General features: G+C 57.4%; 1 protein-coding gene across 2 annotated transcripts; it reads left to right on the top strand.

Annotated features, from left to right (window-relative positions):
• The first annotated feature begins 2462 nt into the window (after nt 1-2462).
• On the top strand, nt 2463-18365 carry FAM131C (family with sequence similarity 131 member C). 2 transcript variants are annotated; one of them, XM_034956244.2, is made up of 7 exons: nt 2463-2708; nt 12504-12619; nt 13603-13638; nt 13942-14035; nt 16083-16265; nt 16531-16641; nt 17417-18365. In XM_034956244.2, exons 1-7 carry the CDS (start codon nt 2687-2689, stop codon nt 17695-17697), a joined length of 843 nt encoding a protein of 280 aa, XP_034812135.1. In that variant the 5' UTR covers nt 2463-2686; the 3' UTR covers nt 17698-18365. The 2 variants fall into 2 exon arrangements, with proteins under 2 accessions (XP_034812135.1, XP_034812141.1); XM_034956250.3 differs by lacking the exon at nt 2463-2708 and adding an exon at nt 9675-10442.
• Nucleotides 18366-18375: the final 10 nt, after the last annotated feature.

Consider the following 18375-nt stretch of genomic DNA (forward strand, 5'->3'; position numbering starts at 1 on the left):
TCCAAGCCCAGGCCACACAGGACGGGACCCCAGAGCCTGGCACAGGCAGATCCGCCTTTCCTTCTCCACACAAGGGCAGGCACACACCTGGCACCAGGGCATCCAAGGTGATAGCAGGCTGTCCTTTCTGAGCCACCCTCTCCAAGGCCAGACCTGGAGGGTACAGTTGGGGGGCTCTGAGCAACTGTGAATGAATACAGCGCTGACTCAAGGATTGGCACATTTGTCTTGTTCACACTGGCACACAGTAGGTGCTTTATATGCATCTGTTGAACGGAAGTTCTCAGACTTCCCTGTGGCTGTTGGGAAGCTGTGGTGGAGTAATAACACATCATACCTGTTTGTGTTCACTATCACTATTATTTATTTTTAGTCCTAAGTTGAGTACCTACTACGTGCCAGTCATTTTGCATATATTCATTTCATCAGCCCTCACAGCAATCCCACGAGGTGAGATTTTTACCCTAAGTTAACAGATGAAAAATCTGAGACTCAGAGAGGCGAAGCAACTTACCCAAGGTCGCACAGCTTGTGTGAGCTAAGCCCTCATTCACCCAGGTCTGCTGACACCAGGGCCAGGCACAGAACCGCTCTCCACCCGGACTTTACTGGGCAGACAGCACCTAGCTTAGAGAAAGAGAAAGAAGTCAGCACCCACTCCCTGGCTCAGCTGCTCTGGCAGTGCGCCCTGGCCCAGATCCTGCCCCTTGAGAGGCCTCCAGCCCTATCCCACGCTGCTGCCTCAAACCTTATTCATTCTTTTTTTTTTTTTTTTGAAACAGAGTCTCACTCTGCCACCCAGGCTGGAGTGTAGTGGCACGATTTCGGCTCACTGCAACCTCCACTTTCCCGGGTTCAAGCAATTCTCCTGCCTCAGCCTCCCGAGTAGCTGGAATTACAGGCTTGCGCCACCACACCTAGCTTTTTATTTATTTATTTATTTATTTTGAGACGGAGTTTCTCTCTTGTAGCCCAGGCTGGAGTGCAGTGGCATGGTCTTGGCTCACTGTACCCTGGGTTCAAGCAACTCTCCTGCCTCAGCCTCCTGAGTAGCTGGGATTACAGGCGCCCACCACCACCATGCCTGGCTAATTTTTGTATTTTTAGTAGAGACGGGGTTTCACCATGTTGGCTAGGCTGGTCTCAAACTCCTGACCTCAGGTGATCCGCCCACCTCGGCCTCCCAAAGTGCTGTGATTACAGGCATGAACTACTTTGCCAAGCCCACACCCAGCTAATTTTTTATATTTTTGGTAGAGACGGAGTTTCACCATGTTGGCCAGGCTGGTCTCGAACTCCTGACCTCAAGTGATCTGCCTGCCTTGGCCTCCCAAAGTGCTGGGATTACAGGCGTGGGCCACCGCGCCTGGCCCCTCCTTATTCATTCTTCAAAACATTTCTCTGCTGCCACCAGTGAACCTGGCTGCCTCAACTGGAAAACAGACACAAGAGTGCCTGCCCTGCCTGATGCACAGGTGGGCATGAAGGAGAGAGCGAGATGCTATGTGTGAGTGAGGGTCTCAGACACTGACATTGAGTGCTATGTGCATGGGAAATTTTGCTAAAGGATCTTCACACCTCAGGAGCTGGGATGTGTGTGTGTGTGTGTGTGTGTAAATGCAAGCGTGCTTCAATGTGAGTGTATAACTGCCATTGTGTGGGTGTGAGTGGGTATGTACACATGGGAGACTGTGTATTCATGTGTAGGTATGTGAGTGTGTGTGCGTGTATGTAAATGCAAGTGTGCATATATATGTGTGTGTATGACCATCAGTGTGTGAATGAGGGGTATGTACACATGGGAGAGTGTGTGTGTAGGTACGTGCGAGTGAGTGTGAATGACTACAGAGGCCGTCCAGGGCTGGGGAAAAAAACCCGTGCCTCAGTTTACGCTGCCCTAGACAAGCCCTGAGAGGCAGCCTTGCCCCCCTCTTCAACCATCGCTGGAGACCCTTCATCCCGCCGCCAGGCCACCAGCGCACTATCTACCCGCACTCTCTCTACCCCACCTCTGGGCATATATTATTTTGCATATGTTAATTTCAATAGCTCTGAATGAGGCGCTGACAGTCAAAAGTCGCTGAACTCACAGCTTAGGGCTCTCAGGCAAGGCCTCTAACTTCTGCGAGCCTCACTTTCATCCTCTGCAAAATAGGCCCAATGGACCTGTTGTTCTTGCGCGCACCCCTCCTCGCTCCCAAGCCTTCGTGCCCAGTCGTCGTTGTTGTGGTTAAATTCATGTTGTTTACTTTGTGCCCCAAATGCCAGGAGTCTCCCCGCCCCCTCCGTCCCCTTCCCTGACCTTCAGCCCTGGCAACCCCGGGAGGTGGGGGAGCCCCGAAGGGACAGAGATGGCCCTCCCGCGCTCTGCGGCCACAGGTGCGCCCAAGCCTCCCGGCTGCGCTCCCCCGGGCCCCGCCCGCCGCGCCCCGCGGTGTCGCCCTCCCCTGGCAGCGGCGGGCACTGCGCGGGAGGCGGCGGCGCGGGAGGCGGCGGCGCGAGGCGAGCCGGGCGCGGCGGCAGCGGGGACGACCCAGGCTGGAGCTGAGGCCGAGCTGAGGGCGCCCGAGCCCCCCGCCCCGCGCGTCCTCTGGCTCCGCAGCGCTCAGCCCCGGGCCCGCGGAGACATGAACGCCCCGCGGCCCCACGCACCCCGGGCGCAGCGGCCCGGCCCCGCGGCCCCGTGATGGGCTCCTGCGTGTCGCGAGGTGAGGGGGCCCGGCCGGGGGCGGGGGGATCGGGTGCCGGGGACCCGCGCAGTCCCCTCGCCGCTCGGAGACCTGGGGGATGGGGCTGGCGACCCGCCCTTCACGGCCCCGCCGCACCCCCGGGGACGCGGCGTCCTGAGGGGGACAGAGCTAGGGACGGTAGGGGGCGGGGGCAGCGCAGAGAGCGCACGTGCAGAGGTCACCGCATCCCCGCCCCAGTTTGCAGCCCCGCAGGTGACACGAAGCAGGGTCCCGTGCCGTGCCGCGCTCTCATCCCTACAGCCACACACCCCCTGCCGGGTGCCTGGGAGGGAAGGGGGCTCTGGTTCTTCCTGGCTTCCCGGAGGAACTGCGGGCACCGGGAGAACTAGCAGACCCTCCCTTTCCCACCCCTCCCCAAGACACAGGTCTTACCCGCTCACCCCCACAGCCCCTTCCCACGTCTTACCGGGTGCCCCCATCTGCAGAGCCCCTGAACCCTGTTGGCAGGAAAGGGTTAATGGTGGGGCACAGGTTATAAAGAAGGTTCCCCTGCCCCCTAATCCTCCTCCCCACCCCCATCCTTGGACAGGGGACAGAAGGGCCAGAGCACAGCTGATGTTCCCAGTTACCCCTGGGCCTTTCTCTCTGTGTCTGACCTGTCACCCTTCACTCTCCCCCACGTGGTACCCAAGGAGGTGGAGGGGACCTGCCCTTGCCTGGGGGCCCAGGGCAGGCCCCAGCCTCTTCTATCTGTGAGTAGGGGACACACAGTCTTGCACAGAGATTGGGGGATGGGCAGTTTGGTCTTTGGAGCCCCCTACCTCCACTCCCACCCATCACCACCAGCTTTCCAACAGGCGGTTGGGCAACATTTAGACAAGCGATTGGGCTGAGCCCTTCTCCCACCTTGGTCTGTTCACCCCACAGTGGGATCAGGGGGGTGTGACTGGGAGTGGGGGTGGCTTTGGCCTTGGTTCAGGCTCTGCAGGCTGAGGCCAAACCCACTGACCACCACCACACCCATCACCCCTAGTAGCTTACCCAGAATAGAGGGGACCTTGTCCTGGGGGTATTGAGCAAGGAGCACAGTGACCTTCCCCCATCCTCTGGACTCGAAGGGCTTCTGCTCAGGAGTTCCTGTGGGCATTCAGGTAAGTGGCTCAGGATGTCTCTGGGAGGTATCGGGGTGGAATCCCGGCTGGGGAAGGGGAAGGTACAGGGTCAGGCTGTGTGGGGTTCCTTTACTTATCCATGCATTAAGCTGATATTAACATGATAGCTGCCGTGTGCCAGGCACCGTGTGCATGCTGGGCATCCAGCAGCAAGGAACCCAGCACAGCACCTGGTCCGGGAGGCCTGCAGCCTAGCGGGAGGGGAAGGAAGCTTGAAGAGTGAGGAGTGCTGAGGGTTCTTTAGGAGCACCAGGCTCCAGAAACCCCAAAGGTTCTAGGCAGTCTCTGGCTGGGGCCAGCTCCAGGTGGAGGGGATCTGAGTGTTTCCTCAGTGGCCGTGTCCCTTCCCCTTCACTTGGCCACCCCATGTCAGGCACCTTGGGGTCCCAGCCCAGAGGGACTGGCCTTTGAACTGAGAACCCACTGAGCATGGGACAGAGGCCGGGGAGGAAGAGACGCCTGCTAAGGTCACCCTGAGAGGCTGGGGCCCAGGTCCTCTGACCCCACACCGGGGGCTCCCTCCACCGCCCCCTCTGCCAGGGCTCTTTGGGGCCACAGCAGCCAAGATACGCTCTCTCCACCCTTCCTTCTGCAGCCTGGGCTTCCTCAGCGCCCCCCAGATCTAATTGTATAGTCCAGCCTTGTCCCCCTCCTGAGAGGACGGGGCCCCTGACAGTCTCAACATGCATCCAGGAAAGTTGGGTTGAGGTGAAAGGAATATGGGGAGCCACGTGGGCAGGGGACGGCCAGGGTCCCAGAGACTCTGGGTGGCTGCATCACTGACCCACCCAGCCCTCTCCTCATCACTGATGCTCTCCGAGTGCATACTAGTCTGAAAGTTTTAGGCAGATAAAGCTAGTTTGGGTTATATATGAACACAGTCCCTATCTTACAAGTGGGAAAACTGAGGCAGAGGGCAGTGGAGTGACTTGTCCAGGGCCACACAGCTAGGATAGTATAAGCCAAGATTTAAACCATGGCATGCTGACTCCACAGCCTAGGGCCTCAGTCTCTGCACTCACAGCCAGCCCTCGGCCCTGGTGCCTGCACCTGTCTACTCTCCTGGAGCTGCAGGCTGCTGTGGGCTCCTGAACCCCCCACCTGGCCCCTGCACCAGCAATCAATTGCTAATCATAGCCTCTGAGCGCTCAGTGCCTCCTAGGCCAGGTAGGCACTGCTACAGAAGGAAGGGTGGAGGGAGTGCGTCCACCCTTGGCCAAGGCCAAGGATTGCAGGCCTCAGGCTGATGCCCATACTGAGCCCAGAGCTTGCACCCAGCTGGGGCCACCCAGCCAAACCCCAAAACCAAGGTCAGGCCACACCTGGGAAAATCACCCCATCCCAGCATCGGCAGCAGTTAGCGTCTGCCTACTTGGTAGAGAGGCTAGGAGTGCAGAATACGAAGCAGGGCTCCACCATTTACTAGCTCTGTGACCTCAGCAAGTGACTTGACCTTGTGTGTGTATCTCAGTGTTCCCATCTCTAAAATGGGAATTATAATAGTATTGATGTCATAGGGTTGCTGGGCGGACTAAATGGCTTAATTCATGTAAGGCATTCAGACCAGTACCCAACACATAGTAAGCACTCGTACATATTAGCTATTGCTCTCATTTTTACTTTTAATTTTAATATTGTATATATTATAATAGAGACAGGCTCTCACTATGTTGCCCAGGCTTATCTCGAACTCCTGGCCTCAAGCCACCCTCCCACCTCGGCGTCCCAAAGTGCTGGGATTACAGGTGTGAGCCACTGCACCCGGCCTTTAATTTTTATTACCTGTCTGTGCAGACAGCTAATGCGGGCCTTCATGTCTGGAAGGGGAAACCTACAGAGGTTTTAAGCCACATCCTGCCTCATGGGAAAGGCAGCGGGTGGCAGGCACTCGAGGTGCTGAGGACATTAAGAAAGTGATTGGGACCAGATTAAGGCAACAAACGCTGTTTCCAGGAGCTATTTTGTGTTCATTATCTATTTTTAAGCTACCGTTTGTTGAGCGCTTATCCTGAGCCAGGCTGAGCCTTTGCTCTCCTGACCTAGTTAGTTCTCATTCAACCCTGTGACAAGGGACGTGGGGCTCAGAGAACAGGAGGGTCTTCCCTCAGGTCACATGGCCAGGGCATGGAGAGGCAGGACTTGAATCCAGGTCAATGTGACCCCAGAGCCTGAGTGTGGAAACCCCGTCCTTTGCTTTCTTATGTCCCTATATAGAGAGAGGTGCTATGGCTCACGCTTATAATCTAAATACTGGGAGGCTGAGGCAGGAGGATCGCTTGAGCCCACGAGTTCAAGACCAGCCTGTGCAACATAGTGAGACCTCATCTCTACAAAAAACTTTTTAAAAATTACCTAGGTGTGGTGGTGTGTGCTGGTAGTCCCAGCTATTTGGGAGGCTGAGGCAGGAGGATGGCTTGAACCCAGGAGGTCGAAGCTGCAGTGAGCTGTGATTACTCCACCGCACTCTAGCCTGGGCAACAAAGACCCTGTCTCAGAAACAAAAAGAGGTGCTAAGTATATGGCCAGTGCTTAGAAAAACAACCTCTTGGAACACTTGAATGGTCCCTATTTGTTTGGGGCTCTGCAACCAGTGGCAGTCTGTATGGAACAGAGAGGAATATTTGCCCCCCTTCCCTCCAGTTCCAGGGGCTCAGTACCCGCTCCATGCCCTTGGTGCCATAACCACTCTGCCTCCTCACTCATGCCCCAGCCCTCTCCTCCAGGCCAACTGATCAGCCTCCTGGCCCCACCTTGGGGGTATCCAATGCACTGGGGGCCGGTGGGGTCGGGGGTGAGAGTAGAAATTAGAGACCGAGAATTTTCTTCTGGAAACTCAGACATCTGATCATGTCTGGGTGAAGGCACAAGCTCTAAGGGGGCCGACCAGAGCCACCCATAGTTTCCAAGTCCTGAGCAGTCCTACACCAGGCACTGAGGAAAGGGTAGGTGGGACCTTGCCCTTCGGGAGCTCACAGTCTGATAAGAGAGGTATAGCTTTGCCTGTGGAGTAGCCTAATGGGGGAGGCAGTATGCATGAACCCTTGGAAGGATGCCCCAAGGACCCTGTCTGGAGATCAGCACTGTTTAGTGGTTGGGGCACAAGCTTTGGAGTTTCACAAGGGCCGAAGTGTGACCCTCATCTCTGCTGCTTATTAGCAGGTGACCTTGCATAAGTGATTTATCCTCTCTGAGCCTCCGTTTCCCTATCTGTAAAATGGGCATAACATGTACTTTGCAGGATTGTTGTGTGGGTTAAATGAGAGATCATGGGTGAACAGGCCTAGGACAGACAGTACCTGACACAGTACTGTCACACCTGCTCAGTAAACAGTGGCGGCAAATCACTGCAGGCCAGACTTTGGCCATTAGGACCACAGGTGAGGTACCTAATCCAGCAGAGGCCAATCTGGGCAGGTCGCTTGGGGGAGGTGAGGCTGGAGCAAGATGTTCCCAGAGGCCAGGTCACAGGATGGGAGGGAGCCTGGGGAAGGAAGTGGGGAGGAGCTGGGGTGTGTGGAAGTCCTGGGGAGGAGCCCATTTTCTCTCTCCATCCTTGCACGGGGAGAGAAAGGGACCCCCTTGGATAGCTCTGAGCTGAGCCAACCCACAGATGAGCTATTGTCACGGCTCAGGTGACCTGTAAACAAATGTCCTGGGGAGGAGGGGACACTCAGTCCACTCGAGGCCTGGCCTCTGCCAAGCTCTGTGGCCTGCTCCCCTGGCAGTGACTCAACAGGCAGAGAGGCCAAGGACTCACCCTCAAGGGCTTCCCTCTGCGGAGCCTCCAGAGCCAGCTCCAGCCCTGGGGACAGGAACAGAGGAGTGGCTGACCAAGATGTGTCCCATTGTCCAGAGAGAGACACTGAGGGGAGAGGGGTGGAGCGGCTGCTGCTTACGGACTGCTTGCTGTGGTAGGTGCTTCCTCCTTGCTGCAGCCCTTTCTGGGCTGGTATTATTTCACAGATGAGAATCCAAGGCTCACAGGGGCTAAGTCCCATGCCCACCCCCTGCAGCGGAAAGTGAGAAGCGGGGACTTAAACCCAGCTCAGGGACCGTAAGAGGAATGCCTTGGCCGCTTACGTTCTCTTCAGAGCCAAGGGCAGAGCCCGGCACATCACAGCTGGGCAGTACACACCCGGGCAATGGTTGGCTAGAGGGGCCGCATCGGCTGCAGGTGCCCTGAGAAGCTGAGCAGAGAAGCCCGAGGCTGGCCGGGGAGGAGCATGAGGGGACGCTTTGACCCCAGGCTGCTGCTCAGTTTCTGTGTGGTTTTGAGAGGATATTTACCCTCCCTGGGCTGCTGCAGAGTCAAACACGGTCCCTCTCTGCCCTCTGGGGTGCAGAGCCCTGGGAGGCACTCTTGGGGTAGATGGCAACCATGGTGACTAATGGGTTGGGACACGGAGCCCCAAAGAACAGCTTAAAGGAGTTGGAAGGCCCTGAAGCAGACGAGAGGAGCCTGAGGGGTTGTGCTGCAGACTCACCCAAGGATCAAGTAGAGAAGACCAACCAGTATGGGAACTGCAACAAGAGGGGTTTAGGCTAGACATCAGGAGGAACTGTCTGGGAGGTTAGACTCTAAAGAAGATTGAAGAGGAGCTGGCATAGGAAGGCAGGAAGCACCCTCAAGATGCAGAGGAGAAGCTCTGGTTGAAGACAGAGGGATGAAGGAGACATCTGGTTGACACCCTCTCCTTGAAAAATCAAGATGGCCCTCTCCAGGTTGCCATGGCAGCCAGAAGCCTGTCACTTTTGTGGACAGAGGAGGTGGGGGAGGGAGCAGGTCTGAGAAGGGAATTCTGACCTTGAGGTCAGGAGAGTAGGGTGTGGACTGAAAGAAAGGGGGTGTCCTTCTGGGAGAGGGAGCCACAGGAGCAGGTGCTAGCGGTCCCTTCGGGCTGCCTCCCAGCCCCCACCCCACATGACACTCTGTGTTTTTCCAGTTGCCAGTGGTGACGTGGCCACCAGTCCCAGCTGGGCGAAGAACAGCCTGTGATTTCACCCTGGGCTGGTTCATTACCTGACGTCCCCATGGCAACCAGCCTGTGACATCATGGGGCCAAAGTCCTCACGGGGAGCAGGCAGCTTTGGTGGAGGCACCTGAGCCCCAACTGAGGTGGGGAGCCAGGCGGGCTGGGGAGGGGGTGGGAGCCAGGAGTCCTCCAAGCCCACCACCGTCTCAACAAATGACCTTGTTCAAGTCATGCCTCTGCCAGGCTTTGGCATCACCACCAGCCTCCTCTGTGCCCGGCTCCCCAACTCGCTCCCTGGTCTGTGGCTGGAGAGTTGTAAAAAAGCTTCAGGGGATGGCCAGGGGTCCTAGAAATACCCTAACACCTCTCAAATTCCTAGGGTCAGCCTATGGCCAGTGCCACCTGTCTGCACCTTGGCGGGCCCTGGCTTGTCCAGGACATACAGAATTTCCAGAACCTCAAGATTGGCAACTTGCAAACTTTTTTGACTGGACCCATAGGAATAATATATTTTGCATCATGACCCAGAATACACACATAGAAAATTTTTACTCTGTGTGTGTTGTGCACACACATCTGCACAGACTTGTGTTTGCATAAACAGAAGCTTCATAAAGTAATACTTAACCTGACTTGCAGTGGGCTCTGATATTTTCCATTCTATTCCATTCTATTTCATTAAAATAAGACCTAATTAATAAATGGCTGCATGACCCACTGAAAGATGCACCCCCAGTTTGAACATTGCCTTTGAAGGGCCTGGACAACATGGCCTTTGTGGAAATGGAGGCCCTGGAGCCCAGAGAGGGGCAGGACTAGCTCAGGGTCACACAGCAGGGACTCAGGAAAAAGAACAAGATGAGCTGAGTGCTATGGTGTGCAGGTGCACGGCTCAGTCCACAGGATCCCGTGCTGCCCCAGGTGCTCTCACCTCCTTAGGCCTGCCTGGGTCATGGGTGGGGTGGTCAATAAGATCTTTCCTTGGCTCCAGTCTCTGCCTCCAGCCTCCTTGACTAGCCCACCTGCTTACCTTTGGGTAGATCCCAGAAACCTACGGTCTCTTCTGCAAACTAAGTCTAATCCAGTTGGGATGAAAACTTTAATCTCAGGCTGGGCGTGGTGGCTCATGCCTGTAATCCCAGCACTTTGGAAGGCCGAGGCAGGCGGATCACCTGAGGTCAGGTGTTTGAAACCAGCCTGGCCAACATGGTGAAACCCTGTCTCTACTGGAAATATAAAAATGAGCAGGTGCCCATAATCCCAGCTACTCAGGAGGCTGAGGCAGGAGAATCGCTTGAATCTGGGAGGCGGAGGTTAGAGTGAGTCGAGATCACGCCACTGTACTCCAGCCTGGGTGACAGAGCGAGATTCTGTCTCCAAAAAAAAAAAGAAAAAGAAAAGAAAACCTTAATCTCACCTCCAACTGAATGCTTACCTTCCCCCTGCCAGCTGCCCTTGAAATGAGGATTTGGGTACAACTGATATGAGGTGAACCTTCCAGAGGAAGCCAGTAGGGAATGGAGCGAGAGGAGGATGGAGGAGGCCAGCCAGGCAGTGGGGTGGTCTCAGGCCTGGCCTCAGCCTGGCCCTGCAGGGTACTCCGGAGGGTAAGTGAAGGGGAATTTTCGGATCCCAGACAAAGGAGCTGGGGCCCTGCACCTGGTAGTCATTGGCTTGGGGCCACTCTGGGTGGGGCCAACAGAAATTTACCTAGGGCAGCCCCTGTAGAAAGAGCCACAGGTGGTGCCTCTTAGAAGCCATGCAGGGCGCCAGGGCAAAAACAGGAGAAAGGAATCCAGGGGAATTGGGGGCAGCACCCACATGGTCCCCTAACCCCAGTGACACAATCTGGCCTAGAGCATTAAGTCCCTCCGCTGGCGGGCAGAGAGTGAGCACAGGGACCATTGTCTTCCAGGGAGGGAGGATGCCTGCAGCAGGGGAGCCCTGGGAGAAGGGAGCCCGGAGACCTGGAATAGACCTAAGAGAGGGCTAACAGGATTTGCCGGTTGACTGCGTGGCCCCGGGGAGAGTGGGGGAAGGCAGGACCCTGAGAAACTCCCAGGGTTGTAGTTGGTGCAGTGGGGGATGGGGGGAAGGTGGGCCTGGAATTGGGAATCCTCTTTTGCCCAGGTGTGCTTGAGGTGCCCCTTGGGCATCCACGTAGAGAGCTGGAAATTCAGTTGGGAGCTCAAGTGAGGAGTCAGGGCTGGGGGTGTGCACATGGGCAGCGGGCAGCGGAAACATGAAGGTGAGACCTCCTGGGGAGAGAGGGTGGAGAAGGGCCAGGACAGAAGTGTGCCAGCCAACGGGCAGGGGTGAGCCAGGGAGGAGCCAAAGAGGGGACCCAGGACAGCAGCCAGAGAGGCCAGAGGCCAGGATAAGAGCGAGGCTCAAGAGGGCAGGAAGGCTGCACAGCTCCAGCTCCAAGAAGAGGCTGGAGCAGCCCCCATTGGAGTTGGCCCCACGGAGGTTCCTGGCAGCTTGGCAAGGGCTGCCTCATGAAAGCCTGCTTGGAACGGGTGGAGGAGAAGTGGAGGACGAGGAAGTAGAGGGGGGACACAGCTCTCTGCACGTCCAGCGAGAAGGGAGCAGAGGAACGGCCAAGTCGCTGGAGGGAAACAGTGGTCACAACAAGCTTCTGAGAAGACAGGAGATGCTTGGGTTGCCAGGATGCTGACGGCCCCACCCAGTGGTGAAGGGGACAGAGGAGTGAGAATGCAGGAGAAGGTCCAGAGCCCAAGACGCATCGCAGCATATGAGATCCCGGCTGAATGCTTCAAAGTGGACAGAGTGGAGAGGGCACAGTGACACCGCAGGAGGGAGAGCAGAGCCTCTGGGGGGAGGGCAGGGGCAGGACCCAGCCCTGGGTGGATGGGCCAGAAGGTCTTGGGTGCAGCAGGAACAGCTCTTCCTTTGTTGCAGGAGGGAAAGGCGATGATGTGGGCAAAGGTGCAGGCAGGCTCTGGTGATTTGGGTGGAAAGATCCGGGTGACACCTTTCCAAGGATCCTGGACCCAGTGAGGGAGGGGCAGAAGCCCCCAGCAGTGTGTGGGGTAGGGGAGGGGGTGTGTTTCATGTCTGAGAAGGAAGGATGGGGTGAAGCTGTCAACCTGGCAGGAAACAAAGACAGCAGGAAATGCAGAAACAGAGAAGGATCCCGGCAGCGTCCCACGGGAGGCTGGGGCTACAATCTCGCATGCAGCGGTCACTTTCTCCAGCAACATTCAGCTCCTCAGATCCAGGCACAGGGCAGGAGGGTCAGACTCAAACCGGGGTGAGAGGTAAGGGCGTCTGTGAGAGAGAGCTCAGAGGCCATGCCAGGGGGTCAGCCGGGCCAGGAGCGAAAGAGGACGGGAGGATCTAGTCTGGAAATATGAGGGTAAATGGATTAAAGATCTCCACGAGGCCAAAAACATGCTGGAGTGTGGGTGCTAGAAACTGCGAAAAGGGAGTAAAAAGAAGATGAGGCCAGTAATTCCTGCTGAGGGGCACAGGCAGGAGGGCATCTGGCTGGACCCCTTCCCTGCTGTGGACTTGAGTCTGCTTCCTCTACGATGTTGTTGGATAAAAACAAGGCCATACTCACCTTACGGGGGGGCCTTGAACATGCTTTGTAAGCAAGAGAGGGCTGGGCTTTGCTGAGTTCCTCCTCTTGCTCTTATTTCCAGACCTGTTCACAAGTGCCCACAAGAACTGCCCCATGCCCCAGGGTGCGGACCCCTTGAACCCAGATCTACCCTCGGGCCGCACTCCCACCGTGGCTCCAGACCGTGTCATTGGCAAGGTAACTGGCTGCTCCTCATCCCTGTGCTACCTGCGCCCCGGTTCCCGGCCTGTCTCCTCCCCACAGGGAGCAGAATCCATCCCAGTCTCTTCCTTCCCTGCCAAACCCGCTTCTCCCTGTGGGACCAGGGGCCCTAAGGCCTGGTATTCAGCAGCATGAGGGGCTGGACTGGACTGAGCATCCAGGGACTGGACCAGGCTTGTTTAGAAGACCACGCACCCTGAAGGTCTTCCCGCGCAAATTAACTCTGCCTTGCAGACAACACATGCCGCTACCAGCCCGCTACTCCTGAGCAGCCTCACAAATTTTATATGTTATGTTATACATATAATTTGTATATAAATATATAATATATAACTTATATATATAATATATAATTTATATGAATATAATTTATATATTATATATATTAAAATTTTATATACGTTTCTCAGTCCAGATGGATTTAGAAGATGTCACTAAGGGTCACAAGGGACCCCAGATTCTGGTGCATAATTTCCACCCTTGCTCCAGGGTCTGTGGCATGAACCCACTGGATGATATAATTACCTTCTCCCCAGCGGCACACCCCTCCTGCGAAGCACTGCACTCAGCTCTTCTCAGCCTCCGTTATGTTATTTAGGCCTCACCACAACTCATGAGGTGAATGAAATTGTCACCATTTTGCAGAGGAAGAGACGTGTTCGGAGCTGTTAGGAATAGTCTAGGGATACCAGCTGGGAAACGGCAAAGTCAGACCCCACACCCAAGCCTGCTCTATAAGCGGCACCCGAGGCCTGTCCTCCCAGCACCACTGTTGCCCCCTCCTTCTTCCTCTGCATGCCGGGGGACACCAGAGCATGACCCATGAGAGGGCAGACCCCAACCTCACACAGCACCAGAAGAAGGCTGACCCCCACCCCCACCCAGGGCCCCAGGACTCGGGCCATCTGCTGGCACAGCGTGCCAGGCCCTGCCTGATCCTCTCTCTCCTCTTGTTTTAGGACAAACAGATGGATTTCTGTTGGGATCCTTGGCAGGTCAGTGCACTTGTGTGTCCCCATTCTAGCCGGCCCCAGCTGACACCACGGCCCCTCCATCCTTTGTGCCCAGCCCAGGCACACAGTCCTGCTGGCCCTGGGGCGGGGGGGGGGGGGGGCTGATGAAACAGTGGGTGGGGGTTGTCCCATGGGAGTTAGTAGGATCTCCCTGGCTTTAGCTGCCCTGTTCCTGCCCACTGGCCAGAGGACCTGGTGAGCTGGGAGACGGGGATGGGTGGTGCTGGAGGGATGTCGGCCGGCAGCCTGGCCCACCCTGCTCACTCCTCCTGCCACTTCCTCCAGAGGTGCTTCCAGACCACCAACGGCTACCTGTCCGACTCCAGGTCCCGCCCTGGCAACTACAACGTGGCAGCCCTGGCCACCTCGTCCCTTGTGGGTAGGTTCTGGCCGCAACTCTCCTGCCGGTGGAGAATGCACGGCCCCACCCTAGACCCTGGCTGTGGGAAGGGCATGGCTGAGTTGCAGGTGGGAGGATGGCAGCCCTGTTGGATTCTCCATGTTCTAAATGCCAGAGTCCATGCTGGGTTATGCGGGTCACAGGGGGACCAGTGGCTCAGGGTTCTGCTTCCACAGGTTAAACTGCTGGGTTCTCAAGAAGCTCTGAGGGGGTGGGGCAGAGTTTTTCAGATGTCTGTCTGGCATGGTCTCCCTGCCTCTCTGCCAGTCCCATCACCTTAGTTCAGGTTCCCTGGAAGCAGAGCCTGACATGGGCATGACTGTGCAGGTGATTCCCTGGGGAATGGCCCTCAAGAGAAGCCAGCAGGCAGCGGGGGAGGCAGAGGGGCCTTCGGAAGGGGCTCTGCAGGAGTCTAGCCCTGCCCACCTGGTCCCACTGGGAGCTTGGGAGCACAAATAGCACCCCAGAATTGATGACACCCCAAGGCAAGGGGGCTGGACTTTATATTCCCCCATTGCTGACTCACTGGCTGCCCCCGGGGAGGACTAGGTAGCCTCCCGGCCTCTCTAGGTGCCCAGGAGCTCAGGGCGGTTCTCCAGATAAGGGTGTGAGCTGACAGCAGCAGCACCTGAAGCAGCTGGGCATGGGCTCCCAGGCCTGTACAGCAGGTTTCGGTGGCCACCACAGCATCAGGTGGCCCCAGCACTAAATCCCACCCAGCTCCCCTGAGGCCCCTGGGGCCCTCCCTCCCCACATTGGCCTGTGCCTTTCCTCCATCTCCAGTGCCTTCCTCCACCTCACCTGCCCTTCAAGGGCCACTTGAACCCCTACTTCCTACAAAACACCCTCTCCAATTGCCAACACTCCCCAACTTAGTGGGTGGGAGGGAGAGTCTCCCCTTTCTTCTGCACCCCCATCTTTCCCATTTTCCCCACTCTCTAATTACCTTTGTGGATATTTCCTCCTACTTAAATATTGCCATTCCTCACATTATGGCTTCGGGGACCCGGGTGACTCCCAGATCTATTCTCAGCCTTGGTTAATGGTGATGCTGAACCATTCCTGGCAGCCCCCTCTCCATCTTCCGCATACAACAGCTCTACTCCTAAAGCCCCCGACCCCTCCTCTCTGTCTGCCCAACCCTTGCCTTGTCTGTTGCTGGGTCCCTGCAGTAACCCCTAATCCTCCAACTGGGTTGCTCTTCCTAAACAGCTGTTCTAACTGGTCACTCTCTTGCTCATTACCCTGCTGGGGCTCCCCATTGCACAGGAACATCTGAGCCCTCCACCTGGTTCTGCCCAACCCTGTTCTGCCCCTGAACAGCTCCCAGCTTCTCCTGCCGCCCAGTCCTAGTGTGGACCCCATGTTTCGCCCCAGCTAATCCTGGACTCACGCCAGACACTTCCATGCCTTCATCCTCTTCTCATCTTTGAAATGAAACCTCCAGTCTTGCCTCTGTCTGTTCAAAACCAACCCACCTTCAAATTCCAATCCCAGGTCCCCTCTTCCAGGAAGCCTTCCCTGCCTGCTCCACCCACCCAGGTCTCACCTCCAGCAGAGCTGGCACAGCCACAGAGATGCTCTCTCAGAATGTGTTTAATGGATCATGGAGAAAGCTGGGGGCTCATGAGTGGTCCTTGGGTGGATCTCCTTGGATGGAAGGGTCCGAACTTGGTCAGAAAGGGAGTGAGGGGTGTGGGGGATCTGGGGAAGAAGCACCCAGTGGGCGGGAACATGGACTGGGAGTAGGATGCTGGGAGGAAATGTGGATGCCAGTGGGTGGGGGCATTAAGGGAAGGGGGCCACAGAGCTCGGAGGGCTCAGGGCAGGAGTGAGCAGGAGGCTTTGGAGGGCGTGAGGAGTTAGATGGGTACAGGCCCCTGGGGAGTTGTGGGGCACTGATGGAGATCGTGGTGCACTGAGGAAATGTGGGGTACAGGCCACTGGGTGGGCCTGAGGCATGGGGGCCAGGCCCTGCGCTGAGCCTTGTGTCAGGACAGTCACCCAGATGCCCTCCATGCCCCAGGGGTGGTGCAGAGCATCAAGGACCACATCACAAAGCCCACGGCCATGGCCCGAGGCCGCGTGGCCCACCTCATCGAGTGGAAAGGCTGGAGTGCCCAGCGGGCAGGCTGGGAGCTGTCCCCAGCTGAGGACGAGCATTACTGCTGCCTCCCGGATGAGCTGCGTGAGGCCCGCTTTGCTGCAGGTCAGCGAGGAGGGGGACTGGCCAGGGCTCTGTGGGGGTGAAGCTGGGTCCTTGGGGGGCCCAGGTCACTGCATGGGCATTGTCTGGGCAGGAAAAAATAATGGCATAGGGTGGGTGGGTATTAAGTGAGCACTCTTGACCACTGGGGTGTGAATGGGCAGCCCAGAGAGGTGGCCACCCTCCCGCCTGTCCTGGAGCAGCTCCATCAGGCACTGAGGCCGTCCCCACCCATGCCCCCCTGAGCTGGATCTCGCTGTTCCCCCAGGGGTCGCCGAGCAGTTTGCCATCACAGAGGCCACACTGAGCGCTTGGTCCTCACTGGACGAAGAGGAGCTGCACCCCGAGAACAGCCCCCAGGGCATCGTCCAGCTCCAAGGTACAGCCCAGGGGGTCCGGGGGGCGGGGGTGGGCAGAGTGGAGCTGATTCTGGATGGCTGCCCATCACCAAATGCAGTGTGACCTCGGCCAAGCCCCTTCCTTTTCTCAGCCTAAGTTTCTTCATCTGCAAAATGGGGCAGTGATCCTTGCCTTGCCCATTGCCCAGCAGTGCCAGGAGCAGGAAGGAGAGAGTGAGCACAGTGGGGGCGGGAATCGAGCGCTTACCACACCGAGGGCTGTGCACGAGGCACCTCACAGAATCCTCACAGCAGCCCTAGGGAATGGGTCCTGTTGTCCCCATTTTACAAATAAGGAAACAGAGGCACTCAGAGGTTCAGAAACTTACTCCAAATGACAGCTAGAAGCGTCAGAGCCGGATCTGAAACTCAGCACCAGGCACGAGCAACCACCTTTCTAGAAGCCCAGGTTACTACTGAGGTGACAAGGAGCCTTGGCCCTGGGGGAAGCCTGCACTTAGTCCTCCTGCCCCAAGAGGGACGGGGAGGGGACAGAGGCCCAGGGGAGCACTGGTTGTCCCAGTTCTCAGAGAGCACAGGCTGGCTCCAAGCCCACTCTTAACTCCTCCGTTTACTGCCTGGAGGAGAAAGCTGGGGCTCAGAGTTTTGGTGACTTGACCAAGGTCACAAGGCTCAGCAGTCACACAGCTGGATTTGGAGGCAGGTCTTCTGCCCCTTGCCCTTTCTCACACCCCCAGAGAGGGCAAGGAGCTGGATCTGGGACGCCATTCCCCCATCACCCCGTTGCTTTTCCAGATCTGGAGAGCATCTACCTTCAGGACAGCCTTCCCAGTGGCCCCTCACAGGATGACAGCCTTCAGGCCTTCTCCTCGCCCAGCCCCTGCCCTGACAGCTGTCCCTCACCTGAGGAGCCCCCCAGCACCACTGGCATCCCGCAGCCCCCCAGCCCAGAGCTGCAGCATCGGCGGCGGCTGCCCGGGGCCCAAGGACCCGAGGGTGGGACCCACCTGCCGGGCTCCCTCCCCTCCATGGACAGCGGCTCCCTCTGGGAGGAGGACGAGGTGTTCTATAACTGAGGCGGGGGCTGTGCTGGTCCAGCACCTGCTCTCACCATGACCTCGCCTGGTGGGCAGCCCAGGCATATCTGGACCCCGGGGTCCAGGGCAGGGCATCCCTTGACCCCTCGGGTAGGCACAGGGTAGGTGCGGCAGGGATGGGGCCAGCGCTCATGGTGGCCTCTCTGTGCCTCGGTGGACCTGCCCCAGCAGTGGGAGCCATAACCCCCTCCCCCTTCATTACTTCACTCAGGTGGGCACCTTCCCCTGCAGGGTGTCTGCCCTCAGGGAACTCAAGGACTCTCAGAGACACCAGGGCAGCCTGGCCCAGGGGAGCAACAGCCAGGCCCCCAGGAGGACAGCCATGGAGAGAACTGAGACCCACTTACAGTGGGGTCTGGGAACCCTGCCTGTACCTGGGGTTCAGTCCCTCCCCACTCTCTCTGTGTGTCTGCCCACCAGCAAAGGTGGGGTGACCACTTCTGGTAGCTAAGCACCTGCTCCCCGGCTCTCCTCACCCAGGACATCTGTCTCTCTGGAGTGTCTGTCTGTCTGTCCCTCCCTCTCTGAACCTGCTTCCTCCGTGTCCCCTGCTCCTCGCCCCTGGGAGCCCACTCCCCCTCCTTGCGGCTCCCTCCCATCTCACTCAAGGTTCTCTGAGGACATTAAAGTGGTGGATTCACCCTGGATGACCTTGGC

This window comes from Pan paniscus, chromosome 1 (assembly GCF_029289425.2).
Source record: "Pan paniscus chromosome 1, NHGRI_mPanPan1-v2.0_pri, whole genome shotgun sequence".
In the NCBI taxonomy this organism is placed as follows: Eukaryota; Metazoa; Chordata; class Mammalia; order Primates; family Hominidae; genus Pan; species Pan paniscus.